Raw genomic sequence first — 24,475 nt, 5'->3', positions numbered from 1 at the left:
CTATTTATTTTTTAGTGTTTAAATAATTATTCATATTGATATACTGCACATAATACATTCTGATTGTTATATATTTAATTAATTAAAATGTATTTATTGATTATTCATACGTAACATTATAATCAAACACAAATATTTGTTATATTAATTAGAAGGATTTTATTATTATTTAGTTAATATTGTTGGATACGCATCACAAGAGGGCGTTTTTTCTTAGATTTGTTGTGACTGATAGCGCCACTCGCGCTGCCACTACCGGTTGTGCGAGGGATTCGTCATTACGTTGGATACTCACGTACGTGATTTCTTGTGTCTCGCCGAGTTCTTATCGGTCCGCTTTCTGTGATTTTGAGTCTTTCGCCACCATCCTAACTCGTTTTGTTTATAGTTTTTTAGGTGCTTGCGAGCTCGTAATTGTTAAAGACGCTTATATATCGCCCTTGCGATTGTCGCACCATTGTGCGTTATTGTTCATCGCCCTTGCGATACGCGCACTGAGAATTAAATTCGCACACCTTGAAGTGCTATTCGCGCCAAAGTACGTTCTGACTGGTACAATTGTCATGCCAACAACTTTATTCGCATTTCATTCACATCGAACCAGTCATCATCATCAGTATCGTATAAATAGTTTGTAATCATATTGTTTTATCTAATTATTATTATTTGTTTTATTTGACACATTGTTGCATTAGCATTAAGGGCCCCTCTACCCACATTGATATATGTAATATTTTAGTTTATATTAAAAATACAGTTTATAGTTTCATATTTTTTCAATAAATTTACTCATTTATACAGTCCACTCCCCACTTTTTTCTCCTGTATGATATAAATACTCCAGAAACGAACAGTAACTAACCCGCACATCATTACCGGGCGTTCCGTTCAAACAAATATACCAAACTTTGCAGATTTAAAATATACTCGAAAATGGGTTTAGAAAAGTATATTTTGATCTCTGGTGAAAATATCTTGTAGATCAATACATTTATTTATAAGTTACAAACAATTTTTTTTTTTTGAAAATATTGCAACTTTTATACATATTTGCCATAAGAGTAATATCTACTTAATAATGTTTTACAATTTCTCCAAAAAAAATTTAAATACTAAATTATTAAATTTAAATTTCATACTCAACTCATTATTTAAAAATTTTTATAAAGATAATGAATTTTTTCAAATTTTATATTTTTAATTGAATTAGATTTTATTAGACTTATTTTTGTAAAAGTATCGATTNCATTTATTTATAAGTTACAAACAATTTTTTTTTTTTGAAAATATTGCAACTTTTATACATATTTGCCATAAGAGTAATATCTACTTAATAATGTTTTACAATTTCTCCAAAAAAAATTTAAATACTAAATTATTAAATTTAAATTTCATACTCAACTCATTATTTAAAAATTTTTATAAAGATAATGAATTTTTTCAAATTTTATATTTTTAATTGAATTAGATTTTATTAGACTTATTTTTGTAAAAGTATCGATTTCATCATCTTTGTCTGTTTAAATAAAATCAGTTATAGCTTAATAAATAATATCAGACTATATTTAATGGGAATTCAAACTACTATTTATAAAACAAAATTACGTGTAATAATTTTAAATGAGTTTACACAAGTTTTTCAAAGAAAATATTGAAAATAGTGCGTGCAAAAACATAGCATTTTAAAAACAAATAAATGTTCATCTAAGAAAATAATTTTGTAATAATATACTAAATTTTATTCTACTAAAATAATAATTTTTTTATAAATATTCTATATTGAAAATGATCAAGAAATATTTTTTATTTATGTCAATAATTTGTTGGTATTTGTCTGAGGTATTAACCCAGACAAGTCTTCAAGAAATCAATAAAGAACATTTCAAATCATACTTAATTTCTTCTTTAGATCATATTTGTAAACAATCTGGATGGAAAACAATGGAATATTTGCAATTTCAACAATTTGGTTGTACAATTAACACCTCCTGTATAACTAAAGACTCTGTCAATGAAGATAATTATTTAGAAAAAATTTCATGCATAACTCATCTACTAAATTGTGAATACACTATTGTAATGGAAAAATTTAATGTTATGTTAGGCGTGATTTTAGATAAATGCCAAGAGGAAAAATATAACCATCAAATAGACCAATTTGGACATTGTCTAAATCGGATACTTGACATTGTTAAAAGCTCAATAACTACGTTTTCAAAAATGTTAGATGCGGCAATATACATTAACCAAATAGATTTAAGAATAATAAACTCTTCTTTAATCAATCCAAAATGTATTGAAAATGAAATTGAATTGTTTTACAATAATGCAGCTTATATAGCTCAGGAATATTTTGACAGTACTATCACACCAAAAAAACATTACATTTTCGATTTTTTCGAACAAATGATTACATTTCACAAGAAAGCAGAAAACATTATACTTTACCTGTATACAAATAGAAAAGTTTGTGGTCCCGATCATAAAAGCAATATTCCAACTGATTTAATAACAGTATTCAATATAAATCAAATGAATAAATCAGTAAATAACTCCAATGATTATATCAATAATATTTATAATGAAGTCAGTTCTTACATGGCTCAAGTAATTGAAAATAATTTTTCAAATCTTGGCTTTGAACAACTGATTGGAACTAATTATTTCAAGTAAGATTTTTAATCATTGACACTAAAAAAAATTATACCTTGAAGTGTTAACTAGAAAATATACAAGCTTTTTTCTTTTAACTATAGCCACTCAATTTCTCTTGAAATAGTAATTATTATAAGTAAATTATTTTTAGTATNTTCTCTTGAAATAGTAATTATTATAAGTAAATTATTTTTAGTATTTTTTTAGTTTTATATTTTTTTGTTTTTCTAGTTATTTTGGAAGTTATTAACATTTTTATATCTATATAGGATGAGTGATATGACCGAGAAATGTCTAATAATAAATATTGTTACACCCTCACCTCACAATCAGTCTATATTTCAAAATGGTTTTAAATATATTAGAAAGTTTGTGATGTAGAAATAAAATCTAGTTTTAATAGCAAAACGATATAAAATCAATACTAGGGCAACGGATAATTTCTTTATCATTTTAAATAACTTGTATAGTTATTTTTAACTAATTTTCATTATTATCGAGAAATTAAATAGTAGAAAACTTTTTTGAATTTTATAAATCCATTTTTTACAAAATGAAATAATAATTCTTTAATTTAAATTGAGATTTTCCTTTCACTAAAATAGTAAAACTAAACTTTTGAATTAATATAATTTTTAGATTAATTACATATATGCAATTTTTAACAACTAAAATTATACAATCTCTCTATTCATAACGACGGCACAAAACCTTTCACTGTAATTAACGTATTCATCAAAGGTCGGTATATTTACATATTTTTAAAGACGTTGGGAACTTAAGATAATATCTGAGTTAAGAAATACAAAGTGATTCTTATAATAACCTCTCGTAGCCACTTTTAGCCATACGATTCCTTTTAAAATAATAATTATGTTAAGAAAATCTTTTTTGTAAATTTAGTTCACTATATTTCTCTATTTATCAATTATTAAGTTTTAATATTAATAATAATTCATAAGAAATAGTGATATTTATAATACATAATATTGTCTTCTTTAACCTCAAGTAGTTGGGATTGAGACGAGGAAGAAGAAGAAGAGGAATATTGTCTTCTTTTCATATTGAAATAAATATTTATAAGGGTACTTATTTAAGTCTAGTCGATGTTTAATAATTATTATAACAGTTTAATATATTTTTACTTATGTTAGTATAGTAAAAGGTTAAAGGGACACATTCCTTTACGATTATGTTGTTTTACTCAATGCAGCCTATTTTATACATGTTTACAGTTTAGTCGTAGTTTCGCCGTCTATCGAGTAAAGTGACCCGTTGCCGTTGTACATCTCTTATATTATATGTTTTGATATTTTATATTAAATACTATTATAATACGAATAACTTCTAAATATTTTAATTATTACATAACCTATTCCATTCAACAGTTATAATAGTTAAATATTCTTCACCGAATAAAACCTAATTTTCTTTGATGAATATCCATTAATATCAATTTTAAAATTATTTGTGTATCGAAAATAAACATTACGATATTAGTTTTTTTTCAAACTTATCACATTTTGCTGATCACTAATTTTAATCTTTAATTATAGACAGAGTTTTTTATTGATATTAGGACTTATATAAGATATTCCATAACCTAAGTGTAATTGATAACTGTTCTATTATATTTATTATCAAGATAGATTTACACTATAATTAATTTCAGTGTAAAGGTATCTTGTTGACAAGTAATGTTTATTAATGTAAGTAAAAATATTTGAGTTTAGTATTTAATAATCCAAGAGTCTTTAAATTAATTCACATAACGAAAAAAAAACAATTATAAAATTGTATTCGATCTATAATTAAATTTTTTTATAAAAATACAACACGTATGTAAAATAGAGTTTAAATACATTAAGCGTATAAAAAATTAATTATTTCATGAAATTCTACTTAATAGACATTTATCTCGTTTTTCCCAATGTATTGCTCATTGAGTTTAATATATAATTTCTTAAATTTTTTATTTCGAACATTTTTTGGTAACTTTAATATTGCAGTTGCTAGTATTGGTACTATCGACTTATATTCTGCTTAGATAGTAAATTTTGTGATACTTAAGTAATATTAAAATGATAATATTTCATAATGTAACAAATGTACTAAAATAAATCATTATTTAATTAAAATAATTAAAATTATTTAAATAAAATATTTAATTTAACTTACAATCAAAGAATTCATTTAAGGAATCTGAAATANAATTAAAAAATGGGAAAAAGTTTATGTCAATGCTGATTTAACTTACAATCAAAGAATTCATATAAGGAATCTGAAAGATGAACTTAACCGTAAACGTTTAGCAGGCGAAGCAAATTTGATTATAAAATTTGTCAAAGGTGTACCTACTATATGTCCAAAAAACTAATTAATCCTTTTTATAATTCTGTAAATTATAATTATCAATTTCATGATTTTTATTCTTTGTCTAATCATAATTTATCGTATTTTAATTGTTTCATAAAAAGTAAAAAAAAAAATGTTGTTAATAAGAAAAAAACTTTCACTGGTTTATATCAAAATTTAAGAGGTTTGCGAACTAAAATTCACAATCTCAAAACTAGTATTCCAATTATTAATGTTGATTATTTTTTGTTAACTGAAACTTGGTTAAATGGTTCTATTTCTGATTCTGAACTAGGTTTTGATAACTATAATGTATTTAGATATGACCGGTGTATGAGTACTAGTACGCACAATCGAGGTGGTGGTGTAGCTATCTGTGTACACAAACGCTTTAATGCTGAAATATTATCAATACCAGTTAAAAATGTCGAACAAATTTTTGTATTAGTTAGAGTAGGGAATAGTCATAAATTTCTTTTAGGGACTTGTTATATTCCCCCTTCTAGTCCTCCTAATTTGTATGAAGCTCACGTGGAAACAGTAGACTCTTTGTCCAGTTACTTTATGACTAATAATACTCACTTTATATTAGCTGGTGATTACAATTTACCCGGTGTAAAATTTTCATGTGATGATACTGGTCTTATATATTCTGGTCATAATCTACCAGGTGCTAATATAATCTTTAACAAATTTTCGTTTTTAAATTTATATCAAAATAATACTGTGTTAAACGACTTTAATAATTCTTTAGATTTAGTTTTTGTTAATAATAATTCAACTCTGGTATCTCGGTCTAATGATAATTTAGTTTCTCCCGATAGGTATCATCCATCATTATTAATTAGTAATGTATACAATTATGATAGTTATAATTCAAGATATAAGAATAATACATGGTATTATGACTTTAACCATGCTAATTTTCCTTTATTAGTTAATTTATTAAATGATGTAGATTGGTCTTGTCTTTATAATTTAAATGAAATTAACTCAGCATTAAGTAAGTTTTATGAAATAATCTCTAGAGTGTTAGATGCTAATGTGCCTAAAATATACTCTTATAAATCTTCTTTTCCACTATGGTTTTCAAAAGAATTAAAGTCCCTTATACACAAAAAAAAATATTTGCATAAAAAATTTAAAAAATATGGATTACAGTCAATCTATAATGAATTTTCATCTACCCGTGCAACTTGTAAATTTTTATCTAAGCAATGCTATTCTGATTATTTAAATAAAGTTCAAAACAGTTTAATAAATAATCCTAAATACTTTTGGAAATATATAAAGAATTGTAAAAATGTAAACCGACTACCTAATGTAATGAAGTACGAGAATTCGCGCTTTGATAATATGAGAGACATTGCTAATATTTTTGGTGAATATTTTGGTTCAGTATTCTCAGCACATAATACTGATCCGTTGTCTTTGGATAATTACGAAGGTGATAAAATTGATTTTTCCAAGTGTGATTTATCTTTATCAGATATTTATGAAGGTCTTTCTCATCTTAAAAATAGCACTTCAACTGGACCTGATTTAATTTCTGAAATATTTCTTAATAATTGTCGTTGTGCTCTTGCCCGGCCGATTCACTTCCTTTATTCCCTTTCTTTATCATCTGGTTGTTTTCCAGATCTTTGGAAATTTAGCTTTATATATCCTATTTTTAAATCTGGTGATAGAAGTGAGGTAACTAATTATCGCCCCATATCTAAGCTTAATGTCTTACCAAAGTTATTTGAAAAATTATTACTACCTAAGCTTGCATATACATTTCAACCTATTTTAGTTAATAATCAACATGGCTTCCGTTCATCAAAATCAACTATAACAAATCTTCTTATTTTTTACACTACTTTAATATCCGATATAAGCTCTGGAGGCCGCGTAGACGCTGTGTATACTGATCTCAAAAAAGCTTTCGATAAAGTTGATCATTCAATTTTGTTAAAAAAGCTAAGACTTTTGGGTGTAGGTAATCCAATGCTTGCGTGGTTTTCTTCCTTTCTCAAAAATAGAAATCAACAAATCAAAATAGGTAATTTTACTTCGAATATAATTAATGTTACTTCAGGTGTACCACAAGGTGGCCATTTGTCTCCTTTACTTTTTATCGTTTTTATTAATGATTTATGTCGAATTTTTCAACACTGCAACTATCTGCTTTTTGCGGATGATCTTAAGTTATTTATGACCATTCAATCAGTTGATGATTGTGGTAAATTACAATCAGATTTAGATAAATTCAGTTTATGGTGTAAAAAAAATGGATTAGTAATTAATACAAATAAATGTCATCAGATAACATTTACTCGTTCTAAAAATGTAAATATTAATCAGTATACGATTGATGGTTGTAATTTGCTTAATGTTTATAGTATTAAAGATTTAGGAGTTATATTATCCAGCGATTTATCTTTTTCTAACCATATAGATTATATTTACAATAAAGCCTCACGAACACTTGGCTTTTTGAGAAGAAATTGTAATGAATTCAATAATATTTTGTGTATCAAAACCTTGTACATTTCTTTGGTAAGATCAATTTTAGAATATGCATCTATTATTTGGTGTCCATATAAAATAGGTGAAATTAATAGAATAGAATCTATACAAAGACGTTTTTTACACTTCATTTCTTTTAAGTCTAGGGATTATAATGTGTCGATCGATGAAATACGAATCTCTCTTGGTTTAACTTCCCTTGCTTACAGGAGAAAATGCAATGATGTTTTTTGGATTTATAATCTCCTTAATAATAATGTAGATTGTCCAGAAATTTTAAGTCTAATTCCTTTTAATGTTCCTAATTTTCATCTCCGATCTAATAATTTATTTTATGTTAACTCATATCGTCAGAATTATAGTTATTATTCACCGGTCAATAGAATGCTACATTTTTGCAATTTAATTAAAAATTTTGATTTCTTTAATGACCATTTAACCAAGTTAAAATCTATTTGTAGCGATGTATTTTAATTATTAATTTTGTATGTTAATAATTTAAACTTCTATGTATGCTGTACTTATTTAATTATTTAGATATTTTGTATTTATATTCTGTACTTATTGCCGTCTGTGGCGTACTCAATATTTATTTGTTTTTTTTCTGTTTGATTATGTTGTGTCTTGTATATTATAAAATAAATAAATATTGAAATAAAACAAAACAATTATAACTAGAATTTTTTTTAATTTCAGGTTTATACATTGTATAAGTGATGTGTATAACATAAATGGTGGCATAAAATTAATTGAAAATTTATTATCTCATGATGGTTGGAAACTTTGGAAGAATGTAGCTGTGAAAAATATCTTGAGTAATTGGAATATAATAAGTATTGATGATTTAATTGTTCCGATTGATAAAGTTAATTATAATTTCATACGTACTTCTATTACAAACATTGTAAGATGTCGCTATATTGATATATTTCAGTATTTTATTAATATGTTGGATGGTATTAATAAAGTTTGTGTATATGAAAATAAAAATAGCTGTGCAACTTCAATTTTCGATACTATGGTAAAATCTGATGAAATGTTTAAAAATATGTTATTTGCTTTAACGACACTGAGACATACGATACAGAGTAAAGCAAAACGAAATACCGTATCACGTATAGAGTTGCAAATAGAATTTTGTAGAAATTTTATATATGACATGAGAAGAATGTATCAATCTTCAAGTGTATTCGTAAACCAAGAATATTATGACTCAACAGAATTTCTCAATAACATAATAACTTTACCACAGACAGTTTTATCAATTAAAAATGCTAAGACAAATGTTTTTTATTCAAAGTACTGTGAAATTGACGAGAAATCTGATTTGAAGAATTTAATGATAGAGTTTAAAAACTTAATTAATGTTAATAATATAACGGAGTACACTAATATTCATAAAACCATGTATGAGTTTTTTAATGTGTTTATTGAGAAGATTAACAAAGAAAATTATGAGAATTTAGGTTTTAATGAAATAACTAAAATATAAATTTTTTTTTTTTTAATTATATAAAACAGACATTTACTTATTTGTTACAATTTAAAATATACGAATTTAACTAAGTATTATTTTATAATTGACTTTAATGTATTGGAAAACCATAAAACTCGTTAAATAACTGGATTATTCAAAGGTGTTGAAAACATATTTTCCATAGAAAACACATTCTCATAAATAAAATTAGTTTTTTTTTAATTCCGGTAATACAAAAAGTTAAAGAGTATGGGAAATTTTAGAATCGAAACAACATATTTTTAGTATTTAAGAAAGTTTTGTTATTTTACTATTATAACAATAAACATAATACTTGTGATTGTTAAAAAATGTTGAATCAATGAATAAATACTTTTCTAAATCAAATTATTTATCGATTTCAGGTAATCATTTTTTAATATAAATTTTAGTCTCAATGTAATAGTTTTGTTTATATTCTAAAAGAAATATTATTATTTCATACATTAACGTAATACGTATTTATCAATAATGTACAATACATATTAATATACAATATTAAATATGAATGCATTATTATATCAACTGTATTATAACTGTGAGGGAAGTAATCCCTTCACTATCTACTCTTTTACCAATGAAAATTATCTAAAATTTAACATGTATTAATAGATTGTACTTTTATAAAGAAAAAAAGTTAAAAATTGTTTAAAGAGAAGTTTTTCTATGGATTTCTAATAAAATTAGCATACATTTTCAAAAAAAGAAACATTATTTGTTTAGTGAATTTTGGAATAAACAAAATTTTATTTTTATTAATAAAAAATTATAACAAATAAAAAATATTTGCTGAGAGTGATCAGGTTTCGTGTATAGCTGAGTTAAACATTTGACGCCTTAAAATTATTTATACCAATTTATATACACTGAAGTTGATATAGTCACATCTTACTCTTTAACATATCAAAGACTTTATTATCTAGAACTCTAGGGTTTACAAGTAATAAGCCACAGGTGACATATTTGAACCCTTTATGTAAGATAAACTAATAATTAATGTGTTTTCTGAATTACCCATACAACTGGGCAATAAATTGGTTTATTATTGGAAGATCTTGGTATTGTAAAATTTATACCATCGAATTATAGTAAAAGCTTTAATATCTGAATGAGTTACAACAATACCGTTTTTGTTAACTAAAGTAAACATTTAAAAACAACAAATATAATAGAACAATATAATAAAATATAATCCAACAAAGATAATTCGTCACTACACTCTCGTTACACAATTAACGATGATGACTATCTTTTTACAAAATACTTATTCTAAAATAGTGAGATATAATTAATAACAAAGCTCATATGCGAAATATGATACTAATTTATTACTATATTGGCGAGCGTCCTATGCCTAATTATACCTAACAACGACTTATATTACTATATCACAAAAATTATTCTCGGCAATATTAATGGGTTTTAATTTGTGTTGTCTGACCGTCAATTGGAAAACACTAATATATCGGAATATCCGCCAGTCTTATGCCTTGATGATATTTCATAGAACACACTGAATGCTGTATAAGACTAGATAACGAAGTCTATGTATCTAGAAATCTCCAACATTTGACTCCTCAACAATCAGTGTTTCACAAAAAAATTTCTTGACGTTATACAGCTGCTCAATATAATAGCTAACGTTGTAACAACACCAACAACATACAGCACACACGACGTAAGTATTATCGTTGACAGTCGTACGACTAACACTATAAATTATTCACAGATAACCGCCAATGACAGTGTGACCATTGACCAGCGCGTAAACAATAGAAAAAAGCCAATACAACTCTTAAACACGTATTTCGGAAGTAATTAACATTTTTAAATATAGACTAGCGACAACGTAAATTTACGTTATTTTATCAAACAGTGAACAGCGTGGAATTCGCAACGGACTGCCGCCGCTACAATAGCAGTCGCCACCGTTAAGTACCCTGCAGTTTTGCCAACCAATTAGGTGGCATAGGTTCGATAAAAACCACCAGATTATAATACAGACATGGAAATAATATAATATACTACGGTTGATTAACAACATTATAAACTAACTAATAACCTTCGTTTTTAACATATATTCTTCGTCGTTAATATTTTACAATAATTATTTTTCAATCCCACTCATCGACTTCACCTCACCCCTTAATCGGACTGTATGAGTTAATAATTAAGCGAAATATTACTTACGTTAAAATTAGAGACACAACTTATCGTTAGTAAACTTCAGACGATTTTTGCCAGTATCCCAAGAAAATCGATAGGTCAATCACCAATTATTCTTTTTGTCGAATTAACCGTTCCATTTATATCAAACTCAATTTTCAGTGTAATTAAAAATGCCAAACACAAAAGATTTATTATGCTCGAGACTTATAATGAGTACATCAAATGGAATGGCAACCGCTATATCCGATGACTATATTGTATCTAAGTGTCTTCAGGAACTTTTAATTTCGCGTTAATGGANTCAGGAACTTTTAATTTCGCGCTAATGGAAAATGGTTCTCTTAAACTTTTTTTTACGCCAGTGTTTCTACACACCTTCCTCGCCCTCAACTGTGTAATACTATTACTCTTTACTCATTTTTATTTTGTTAATAAATAACTTATTTAATATAATTTTGAAGAAACATTTATTTACAATATAAACATAACACAAAAAATTAAATNCAGGAACTTTTAATTTCGCGTTAATGGAAAATGGTTCCCTTAAACTTTTTTTTACGCCAGTGTTTCTACACACCTTCCTCGCCCTCAACTGTGTAATACTATTACTCTTTACTCATTTTTATTTTGTTAATAAATAACTTATTTAATATAATTTTGAAGAAACATTTATTTACAATATAAACATAACACAAAAAATTAAATAATTGAACAAGTCAAAATATAACTTAACTTAAAATAATTATTATAAATCATCTATAAAAATAAATTTTAAACTAAAATTATAAAACCAACCACAGGTGGGTTGTGGCACAGCAGAAATGTGGCATAGTTGGGTCAAGTATAATAATATCTGACAATGATTAAAATCACTATCATAAAAAACGCTTGGATGCAAATCTGTAGATAGTGTTTCTTTTAAAAAATTGGTGGATTATTCCAAATGCTACACGTTCTCCTATTTCCTTATTTATATCCTGATTACAAGTTTTATGATTTATAAGTGTCTTCTTCTTCTTCTTCCTTCCAACTACTTGGGGTCGGCCACCCTTATCCTAAACTTCCACTTGACACGATCTCCCACATCATCTACGCTCACATCAGCTGTCCTCAAATCGCATTCAATAGCATCCCTTCATCTCTTTTTTGGTCCTCCTCCACCTCTTCTTTCTTCAACATTCATTTCTATAACTGTTCTTACAGTTACAGTTATAGATTTATATGATTTATAAGTGTAATATATATATATAATATATAAATATATAAAGGAAAATGGTACAATTATAACTTTTTGAAAAATATATGGATCAATACAATTTTTATATGAGATATAATATTTATATACCTTTCATTTGACATATTTTTTTTTTAAATCAGACCATTTCCCTCANCAATTATAACTTTTTGAAAAATATATGGATCAATACAATTTTTATATGAGATATAATATTTATATACCTTTCATTTGACATATTTTTTTTTTAAATCAGACCATTTCCCTCAATACAGAGGTGGTTCAAAATTAAAAAATGCATATAGAAAGTAGAACTTTTTCAACTTAATTTTTCAAAGTGTTCTGTAAATACTGACACTTTTGTATACATCTTAAATTAAAACTTATGTTATATACTTTATTAAGGAAAAAGAAAATTTCGGACTTTATTTTGTTTTCATGAAGAAAAATAACATCATAGTTAAACAAAAAAAATTTTTTTTATATTTTTAATTTTATAATGCTATAACTCTTTAAAAAATATATTGATCAATACAATTTTTATATGAGAAATAATATATACCTCTTTTATTTGACTTACTTTTTTTTTAAATAAAACCATTTTCCTTTGTATATTTATATTTTATAATTTATAATATAAATTTGTATATTACACTTATAAATCATAAAACTTGTAATCAGGATATAAATAAGGAAATAGGAGATCATGTAGCTTTTGGAATAAATCACTAATTTTTTAAAATTAAAGACTATCTACAGATTTGCATCGAAGCATTTTTTATAATAGTGATTTTAATCACTGTAAAATATCATTATACAAGACCCAACTATGTCACGTCACCACTGTGCTGGGTTTTTTAAACTTATTTTTCTTCTTCGTTGTAGTTTTTTTTTGAGAATTATTATTCAACGGAAGAAATTGAGGATTAGGTTTTCTGATATTTTTGTCTGCAATGAGTGATTGTATTATTTTTACTTTTCTTAAAGCCTTAAATAAATCATCTTTACTAGAATAGTTCATGTGTAAAATGTTAAAATTTTCAACATTAATATCGACGTTTTCAAAATTAAAGAAGCTATAATCCATATTTCTATTTTCCAGCAGAAATATCGACGGGGTTTTACCATAAGACAATTAGGTTTTAACTAAAAGCATTAAATTTTTCATAGCTTTGTATGCTTTTATAGCATCATCAACTTTAGTAAAAGTTAATATTAACGTGTGAGGTTGAAAAGTATATATGTAATATTATAAAAGTCAAAAAGATTTTTAATTGAAAACAGGCTTTATTATATTTGTTTTCAGGCGAATTACTAGATAATGATGTCTCGTATACATCGCTTATAGTTGATATATTTTGATTTCCCTTTCAAATTTTTCTAGGGCGGCTATTATTACATTCATCTAACATATCTGCACAATTTTTTTTGCAAAAACGAATTTGTTCTAAATGGATATAAGACATCAGATTACTGTTATTCTCATAAATTGCACTGGTATATTTATTTTTGTAAGCAATTTCGAAGTCTTTAAAACTGACATATGATGCAGATTTTATGTAATTAATATCTTTTTTATTAGAAAATAATTCTATGATATATTTTGTATCCAAACTATCTTTAGTTGTTACATTAGCAGTAGTATTTAAAAAGTTGTCCTGTTTAGAAGTTAACGTTAAATAATCACGGTGAGAATGTATGCTAGTGGGTATTATGCCCAGTAAACGTTAAAAGTATATTTTATATGGGATGTCGACAGTTTCGATAGACGAAATCTGATGACCTTTTATCAAAATTATTTTCATTTTTATACTTTTAGTTCCAGTTAAGATTTTCCATCTCCAAGTTACGTAAACAGTAAGATTTTTTTGAGTGGCTAAAAAAAAAATTATTAAATATCTTACAGAAACTGATTTGTTTGTTAAATTTTACTAAAGATTACAATTTTATTGAAAATAATAACATAAATTTTATTTCATAAAAATGAATGATATAATAGTATATGATATATATATAAACAGATCATTTCATGTATATATGATTTCTTTAAGTAAGTTTTTTATCCTGGAAGCGTTATAAACTAAATTGCTTAATACATACATTTTGTGAGGTTCTTATTATTTAATGTGATTAAAAATCAAGGTTTGAAATTTCAAGCTGGTTTAATATTATAAGGTAATTTCTCTAAGAGAATAATACCTAGCCGAAAAATATATAACTAAAAATTAACTATAATGTGTAATATATTACTCAACTTTTATTTTAGAATAGATTAAATGTTAATTAAATTGTAAAAAAAATTGTAATCAATTGTTACTAAATAATTTGATTTTTCAACTTTCAATTTGTTTTTGTATAAATCCAAATTTGGATTCTCGCTAATTACAAATTTTCCAAGTATTGAAATATACTTTGCGTTTCAGTAAAAATTGTTTTTATTATAAAATTAAATTACTTACTTAACGAGCCTATATTTATTGTGTTCTAAGTTATTAAATTGGAACCAAACTAAGAGATTTTGTATTATCATTTACTATTACTGGTTTGAAATACAATATATTAATACAATGATTCACAAAGCAAATCTTTATAAAACCTATTAGGTTAAGATTAGATTAATACCAATGAAATCAATGTAGTACAAAAAAATTATGTAACTTACCTAGAGTGTAGAAAGTAAAGAACTAACCAAAAATTAAGTAATAGTTTGTTTATTATATGTGTAAAGTTCAAAATTTTACTTGGAAACAAATAATATTATAACAACAATTGATCCAAGTAAAATAAAAAATAATTATATTTTACTATAAAAAACATTTTAATAATTGTTTATGAACATTAGAAGTAACAATAGGAAATTCCTATAATTTATTATGTTAAATTATGAAGACATTATTGTTTACTAAGTAATTACTTAAAGTCGTATGTTTAAGCTAAATTAGTTACCTAAAAATAACTAATTTAATTTCTACCTTCTTAAAACTATATAATATAATATAATTTTAAAAATAAAAAGATTTATTGTGATGTATCAATTGAAGAAATATAATTAATTAAATGATTAAAACACATAAAATTCATATAATTACCAATGAAATTATTTTAAAATTACCCAAATATACAAAAAATGCACTAAAAATTTTAATCTTTGAAGTCTGTGATGTATGAATTGGATTTTGTACTGAATGAGCTATGCACTACAGTAATAAAAAAATAAATATACATGGCAAAAAATCTTATATCAACTACCCTTATGACACATTCAAAATCAAATTACATCTGAACATTTATTACAGACAATAGTTAAAACAAATATAGATAAGGTATCCCATAAATTCATGAGTATTACTATTTTCATAATAATATTACAAAAATAGTAACTCAGGAAAAAATATTAAACATAATAATTTTAACCATATCTATACACGGAAAATATAACATATAACAGTGGAATGTTCGTAATACTGACGAAATATAAATTTGACAATAGTTATTATAACTTTATAAGTTATAATAATATCTGGTTATAAGTTTAATATAGTAAAGTTTATCGTCACTTTACTATAATTAATTATATAAAAAAAATTGTTTTGATTCATTCATTTTTAAAGAGTTATAACAGTTTGTAGTAAAAGAAGTTTAAAAAATTTAAAAATATACGGATTTTAAAAATCGTAATTTTGCTCTCGATTTCCCCCATTTACGGAGAACAAGGAATTTTTTTTCATTTTTAAGGGTAACTTCTTCATTTAGATACAATTTTTGATCTTTTGACGTATCATTGATAAAAATCTAAGAGTTTAGAAAATGTAGTGACAGACACAAAATAAATAAACGAACAAACAAATAAATCATCATAAAATGAATACCAGCTTAGCTTCGCATCAAAGTTAAGAGTAAGGTAGTACACATTAATTAGTTAACTTATTAAGTTTCGTCAAGTCACTCTACTAGTAAAATTAATGAGTATGTATTAACAGAAGTATTATATACATGTGGTGCAGAAGGTGTACAGTGATCATCTCAATGTGTTATTACTATAGTTTAACATTATAATATCGAATAATAATTAATTATTAAAAAGAAAGGACATTGTTCATTAAACCAACAGGTTGTGACAACATCACAAAATGTACGTATTCCGAGTAAAAAGGACATCAAGATAAACACTCACATCTAATACTACACATATATTGTCATTGCTCGTCCATGATAGAAAAAACGGACAAGATATTCAGGTAGATTACAGACCGCCAGAAAATGATTCGTTAAAAAAAAGTTAGTTCTCAAATAATAATAAACTACACAGCCCTCTCGTGTAATCGGGTTAAGTAGGATCTTCAGGTATGATATGTGAATTCATATAAGCGATTTTGGTTTTGTTCATGCTCGATGTTCGTCTTCTAACTGGTTATGGGAATGAGCTACACTGATGCCTCAATGACTGGATCACACGTAGATCATTTGGTATCGAACCCACCCAAATAATCAGAGCCCAAACACATGTTATTATTGTTACTAAATGTTTAAGAATGGGTATCATAATAGACGTATGGCGAGATTCATGTGCATGATCGTCTTTGCCATTGAAACCTTAGCGTGATAATTAATAATTGCTCTATGTAAAAAAAACCTAATGAATACTTTTATTATTCATTAAACTCTTTTCATTAATAAAATAACTTTATCATAAATTATTAAAATATTTTAAATTAATATGTAGTTTTGAGCAATTATTGGTAATACTATATGCATGGGCGCAACTAAAGCAAAAATGCAGGGAGTGCTAAAATTATGTTATGCTCACAAACCCCCACCTACACACCATCAATAGTATTCCCTAAATAATTTCTTAATAAAAACCGATTTAAAATAATAAATTATTTTATTTTCTTATGAAATATTATATTAACATTTTTTTTTCTTTTATCATAAAAAATATTAAGTATTTTTGATGTTATGAATTCTCGTTTTATTGATAACGTTGTCTATATGATAAACAACTTTTAATTGATGTTTATATTATTTAGTATACTATAACAGTGAGGTAGTTTTCAAATCGAATCAATTAATTATTAATGTAGACCAACACTTTAGCAGTTACATTAATATTGTAAATCTAAGTTAATCTGTTTTTTGTTGTAAGACGCATTTTTAAAGAACATAGTTGGCTACCTATGAATTTATTAAGTGGACGGATTTAAAAAAATGCATTTAATATTTAAATAAATGATAACAAACAGTTAAGGAAGATATTAAAAAGTTAAAATTAAGTTGAAACATTGCACTTACTAAATTAGGTTATATCATGCGTTGCTTTTTGGAGTATTTCAACTGTTTCTTATTTAATCTGAATAACATTTTAACATCATATTGATTCTTATAATGTTTAAATAAGTTTATTTTTGTTTCTTTTAACTTAATCGAGTCAAATATATAAACAAGTAAACTTTCAATTGAATTTCATAGAGTTAAAAAAAATTGTTAATTTGCCCAGCCAAGACATTCTTAACTAATAATAGTCTATCGAGGCAACAATAAATACAACGGAGAGCTGCATTTGCCTGTTTAACTAGGTTTACCTTATAACATGTGTGTTGGGATAAACGATAGAGCGCGTGAGCTATGAGCAAAAATACCTTGTATACCTCAAATTGCTATAAGTCTTAAAAAATATAAGTTGCTCAAGAAATACTGAAAATGCATAAGATAAATCACAACACATAACGAATTTCGAAGAATGCGTTTTAACAAAGCATCAATATAAATACATTTTTTTTTTTCGAGTAAATGCACTTTAAAATAATTTTAAGTCTTGGTTAGCTTTTCATAATCATTAAATAGTTATTCAAATATTTTAATTTACATTAAACTATTATTATCAAACATTATTAAGTAATAATTTGGAATAGTTTAATATGTTAGATTATTAGAATCTATTTAATACTCGATCACAAGATATTTACATTTCGAGTTTCATTTAGAATATGGCCTATAAAAAGGTTACACATATTCATCAATTTTCAAAAAATATAAGGGTAGATGTGAGTTGCACAAAAGACAGAAATAATAATTCACTGAGAATAAACGCGGATAATATGTCTTCTTGAAAAGACTTACAACATTCGCCATTTCTTTTTTTCAGATCCTCTTCATTGTAATTTTGACACAACATCGAAAATCGCATACACGATAGTATCAATTCATCCAATCGCCAATAAACCGAACACATTGCACACGTCACAGTAAATAATCACATTTTTAATTGATAATTTAACAGTTAAAAGTTTTACGCTAGAGTAAGTATTATTTATAAAAAAATAATAATTGTTATACGTATATATAAGTTATAAATAGTATATTACAATACGATTTTCAGAGCACAACAAAATTAATAAACACTAAAATTATTAATAAATGTTAACTATATTATTCAACTCAATTTTCTTTACCAACAATCTACACAATTATACAAATATGATTCGATTTACAATGTAGTAAAACCTTAAAATTTTAATGTTATAATAATGATACTCAAAAAATAACATTCACAAAAAATACATCCTTCAAGTTGTAAATACAACAGGATTAGTGGATAATGCTAACAAAATGAGTAGGGATTAGATATTATAAAAGGGGACAAAAATCATGAAACGCTTTAACCACAAGGGGACCTAAAGTGCTAATTTTTTTATTTTTATGAGCGTATAGAGTTTTAATTACTAAATAATTAATTTATGAAGCCTATAATGTTAAATTTCTTAGAGTCCTTGTTGACCTTCAGCCGAATTCAAGATTGTTTATAAAACAATCCTATTACAATTAATCTAGTACAAGAAATTTTGCAAGAATGCTATATTATTTTTGTTTCACAGCGTAAGTTTAAGGTTTAGCGTTGTAACGTTATGCTACAGCTTTATTGCCATTTTTTAGCTATCCGTTGGACAGCGCTGCATATTAACTTTTATTCAAACGAATATATTATAATGTACTTTTATTTAATAAGATAAATAATAATGCTTATAATTTTTTTTGTTACATATATCAGTTACATATAAACAGGAACATACAAATTAAAAAATACAAAAAAACACATTTATGTATTACAAATCAATAACTAAAAAAAAAATATCCAGTAAACAATTAAGCTACACGACTCAAGTAGTAGCAATCAATATAAAGTACGCCCCCGCTGCTTTCACAAATATCCTTTTCTTTTCTCTAGTCTAGAATTCGCAACAATTATTATCATCTAAACTGACATTGATAGTTCGACGCATCATTGGGTAGAGTTTATTCTTTTTCTTCTTTCTTAACCTTCTGAATTTAATATATTGGCCATTCAACAGTGGTCGTAACTGAAATGAACGGATGTTGTCAACTGTGATCAAAAATTATATATTAAATTTCCATTTATAAAGTTAGTTAATCTTCAACGGTGATCATAACCTTTGTGTTATTAATCAAGATAACTAGTTTCTTCTCTTATCCCTTTGATCTTTTGCCACGTTTCGCGTAACAATACGTTATCAATTATAATCCAAAGTGTTATATTTATCTCTTTACTTAATTTAAAAAGTTCCTAAAGTAAGACTGATATAATAGGTAATAAATATTTTTTAAATAAAACGTAATAAGTTGATTATTTGAAAAAAATTATGTTATGCATTCATATTATTAATAATTTTATTTAAGTAATATAAAATTAAATAGAATACGTATTTTAAAATGAAACGTTTCATTGGCTCCCAACGTAGGGCTTGAACCTACGACCCCAAAATTAAGAGTCTCGTACACTAATATGTGAATAATTGTCAACTTGCCTCGTTGAAAAAATCAATTTGCCACAGGCGTGAGGATTTTATTTTTATTCTAAATAATTATTAAATTATTAATATTAATTAATAAGCTATTTATCAGTTAGTTTCAATATATCAAGTAGTATTTCTACCAAATTTCAAGTTTTTAGTCAATATTTTCTTTATTATTTAAATTTTAGGGCGTTAACTTGACCCAACGTCCCCTAAGTTTAATCATTATATTAACAAAATTTGAAAACTTTTTAAAACACAAATATTTTAAAATTAAATATTACTTTTGAAATATTTCACACTTAAATCACTACGTTTGGACGGGTCTGGAGATTTCCCTTTAGTGGCGCCCTAATTTGAGTGATTATGAGTGAGTCCTAACCAATGTTATTTCAACGGGAGTACTGGGAAAAATAAAAAAAAACGTTTTGACACTAAATATTATTAATTTATAAGCAATTCGTGTTTTCCCCAGCCAAACAAGTTATTTTGTAACAACAAAATAATGAGTACTGTATATTGTGATAAGTATGACAAATTAATAATTATTGGTTATTTGTTGATAGAAAAGGTTATAGATAATTTTTATTTTTATTTTCATTGAATAAAACAATAAAACTCGTGAAACCATCATAATGTGCTACTGAAATATTTATAGTAACAATAAACAGTCATAAGTAGAAAGGTACTACTGATCACATGCGACACTTCAATGATTGAAGTTAATCAAAAATACAATAAAATATTTCACATTTATAAAACTTTATTTTAATTAAAAGTGTGATGCTGAATTCAGATGTGATGGTGTAACAAAAATTAGTTGATGTCTTATTAATTATGGTAGACTTAATTTATGATATTATGTCAATATAAATAAATAAAATATTAAATTAGTTGAAAAGTATCTATATAATTTGTATAATCATAATAACAAGTTAATTTTAAAGTACATTTATTCTTCTGAGTAAAACAATATGAAATACAATTTAACGGAAAGATTAATAAAAAAAATTTTAATTATGTTTTAATAATAGAATATTGAAATCAAAATACTCATAAGTTAGTTAAATGACAGTAATATTTTTTTAATAATATCTTCTGAATGATAATTCTATTGATAATTAAAATTTTTCTAATGTAAATTTTGTATTTACATTATCTACTTATAAAATGACTTGCACATTAACAAAATTATTTATAGTTAATCTTTTTTTTTGCAAAATAATTGCAGATCTAATGAATATTATATATAAAATAAACAAAGAACAGTTTCATGGTTGGCGGTGTTGATGTTTACATCAAAAGAATATCTAGCATATTCTTGAGTAATTATACTACTTAACTGCCTATCAAAGTATTTAAGTAATTATATAAATCATTTATTTTTATATCAAATAGTTTTTGTCTAGACTTATACAATTACAAAAACTGCAAAACGATAAACTATATACTATGTACTTAATTGAAATATAATAATCTGTTTAATTTTAAAATATGCGATTAGAAACATATTATAAAATAAAATATACAGAGGATTTTTTTATAATTGAATACTTATGACTATTCGATAAGAACTTTTGTACTAGTATTTTGGAAATGATTAACATTTTCTTACCAAGGAAGAAGAAAAGTACGGATGACTGTAAGACTCCTAAATTTAGTGTTAACTTTACAAGTGTCAATAACATCAGATAAGTTTAAAATTTTGTAAATGTCATTTTTTAACTAGTCAGAATAAAAAAGAGGTCGGATCCTTGGAGGAATTTGAAAATGTTTAATACTTTACTACACATGCATAGTATTAATTACTACACATATGTGTGTGAATTATTTCTGTAAAAAATAATGTAAATTACTACAATAGTTAGTTTTGACTGCTCTTCATTTAGCGTCGTAGTATAATGAAAAATGTGATATATATTAAATACGAACGCCATAATAACAAATTAAAAATTGCGTATTCAAATAAATAAAATTTGATTATACATAGTGTTTCTATGCAAAAAAAATAGTCATATTATATAATGGATTATTGTAAAAGGGTGCAAAATAATAAATTTAAAATTTATAAAAGGTATATTATGTATGTATTTTTTGTAAGATACTTTTTTTTTTTACAAAATCATATTGCTATTTCCCGTTTTATGGATCAGCTGCTAGATATTTTACCTAATGACAATGTTCTGGATAATTTATAATATTTTTTAAGACATAAACCATAATGTAATTTTTTTCTTTCAACAGAATAGTCAGATAGTAAGGTTTTTTTTGTAGGAGTTTACGCGTAGCTGAGAAAGTCGTTATTTTAAATACTAAATATATCATTTAAAGTGTCTATTTTTAATCGTTAATAATTTCCAAAATACTGGTTCAAAAGTTTTCTAATTTGATCATTATTTAAATCAGATAGTAAATTATGTATGTTGCTATTTGAAAAATTAAAATTGTTACCCTTGTAAAAAATAAGGAATGAAAAATACTTCATGGTAGGTAAATTGAAAAAAATTGTGACTAAAAAAACTAAAAAAAATTCTCAAATTCGTTTTTCATTTTTGATTATTTAAATGGTGCAATATAACCAAAATCGTAGTAAGAGAGAGGCGAAGATGCCTACACCCCAGGCGGAACATTTGAAGGGACACAAAAATTATGAAACTAAAAAAATATAATTTTAATAATATGGAAAATCTTTAATTGATTAAAGATACTTTAACTAGTAACAAAAATTAAACCGTGCATTATATTTTATATATTTATATATTTTATACAAGTTATTTATATTTTCAAAGAAAAAAAGTAATTGTATAATTGAAAAAAAATAACGGCGTATCGTTTCACAGAATGGTGTTGTTGTTTACTTAAATAATACGTTGTTGACGATTAGCTGTCATACCTTTCTCGCTAAGCAATAGCACCAGGGCAATGTCATATTAAAAGGCGCAATTTGAAAATATGCCTCGGGCCTAAGTATGATTGCTACGGTCTCGAATACAACGAAATTACCCAGTATAAATAAAACTAATGAACAAATAATGTAAATGTGTCATTAAACATATTACTTGGTAATAATAGTATTAACCACGATAGGTTTTTTTGTAATTATATAATAATACTGATATCATTTAATATATAATGTTTTTTATTGTTATCAATGTATTGATTCAATTTTTTAATCAGACGACTATCAACAGCACTTATATTATAAAATTTAATAATTTTTAGTTTAATCTAAATCTTTTTTTAATTAGTCTAGATTTTTTTTTTACTTTATCTTAATTTTTTTATTTAAACTTTAAATGAACACGTTACCTTAAATTTGTTGCACAACTACTATTACGTATAAGACATAAGAAAAAATAATTTGATAAAATCTTAAGTTCGCTTCACACATTTTAACACGATTTCAATTGTATAATCATAATTAATTAATTATACAATAAATTCAATTTTAAAAAAATTAACGAATAAAAATCATTTTATCAAACAAAAAGATGATATTAAATTAATTATAATCTACAATCTTTGATATCAATTTATAATTCGTTGTATTATCACTTTATGATGAATTTTATTCCTATTCATAATAGAACAATTTATTTTACTTTATAAGAAAGGTACTAACCTCTGCTACAGTTTTAAATAGTTTTAATAATTTTTGACACTTAAGAAAAACATTTTGGTTTATACGAGTATAAAATTGGTCGAGTCGTGTTTTATCTATACTTTAACACTGACAACAAAGTTTTAAACAGTAAATATTTTTGATTAGAATTAGTTTGGGTAAAAGTACTGCAATGAAAATATCGTTGTTCGCAGTTGTATAAAATACGGCAATAAAGGTTTTATATATTTCCAAAACACGTGTAAATATGGTTTATGATGTTTCCTCAATGACCGATTCAAAGTGTAGTTTGTTTACCAAAAGGAAATTGTTTTTTTTTGATATTATTATGGAACAAAATTATTATTCTTATTTGTTATCTGTTACATTGAGTCAATATTGACTGTCAATAAGGCTTTCATTAAAAAAGAAAAATTCTAATAGCATAATTAAGTCATAACTGTCGTTAATAAATAACGATAAATCTGTTTTTGACAACCAAACTGCCGATAGATAGCGCTCGATCAGCACACCACCGCGACCACCACCAATGCTAATACCGGTTGCGGTCGCTCCGACCATCAACCACCGGCTCCACATGGAACGCGCGCGCACATGAGGCT

General features: G+C 25.2%; 1 protein-coding gene across 4 annotated transcripts; it reads left to right on the top strand.

Moving 5' to 3' along the window:
* The first annotated feature begins 215 nt into the window (after nt 1–215).
* LOC126894465 (uncharacterized) lies at nt 216–9,330 on the top strand. 4 transcript variants are annotated; one of them, XM_050665513.1, is made up of 3 exons: nt 216–621; nt 1,910–2,669; nt 8,218–9,330. In XM_050665513.1, the coding sequence occupies exons 1-3, from the start codon at nt 564–566 to the stop codon at nt 9,011–9,013; spliced, it is 1,614 nt and encodes a 537-aa protein (XP_050521470.1). In that variant the 5' UTR covers nt 216–563; the 3' UTR covers nt 9,014–9,330. The 4 variants fall into 4 exon arrangements, with proteins under 4 accessions (XP_050521470.1, XP_050521469.1, XP_050521471.1 ...); XM_050665512.1 differs by having other exon boundaries at nt 217–630; nt 8,218–9,329; XM_050665514.1 differs by having other exon boundaries at nt 218–634; nt 8,218–9,329.
* Nucleotides 9,331–24,475: the final 15,145 nt, after the last annotated feature.

The sequence above is a fragment of the Daktulosphaira vitifoliae genome, unplaced genomic scaffold (assembly GCF_025091365.1).
Source record: "Daktulosphaira vitifoliae isolate Bord-2020 unplaced genomic scaffold, ASM2509136v1 Scaffold_1, whole genome shotgun sequence".
Lineage (NCBI taxonomy): Eukaryota > Metazoa > Arthropoda > Insecta > Hemiptera > Phylloxeridae > Daktulosphaira > Daktulosphaira vitifoliae.
This window is presented reverse-complemented; position numbering and strand designations above follow the sequence as displayed.

Coding starts and splice junctions, on each gene's coding strand:
- LOC126894465 (XM_050665511.1), top strand. CDS start 1,786: ATGATCAAGAAATATTTTTTATTTATGTCAATAATTTGTTGGTATTTG. Junction 2,670..8,217: donor ATTGGAACTAATTATTTCAA/GTAAGATTTTTA, acceptor TTTTAATTTCAG/GTTTATACATTGTATAAGTG.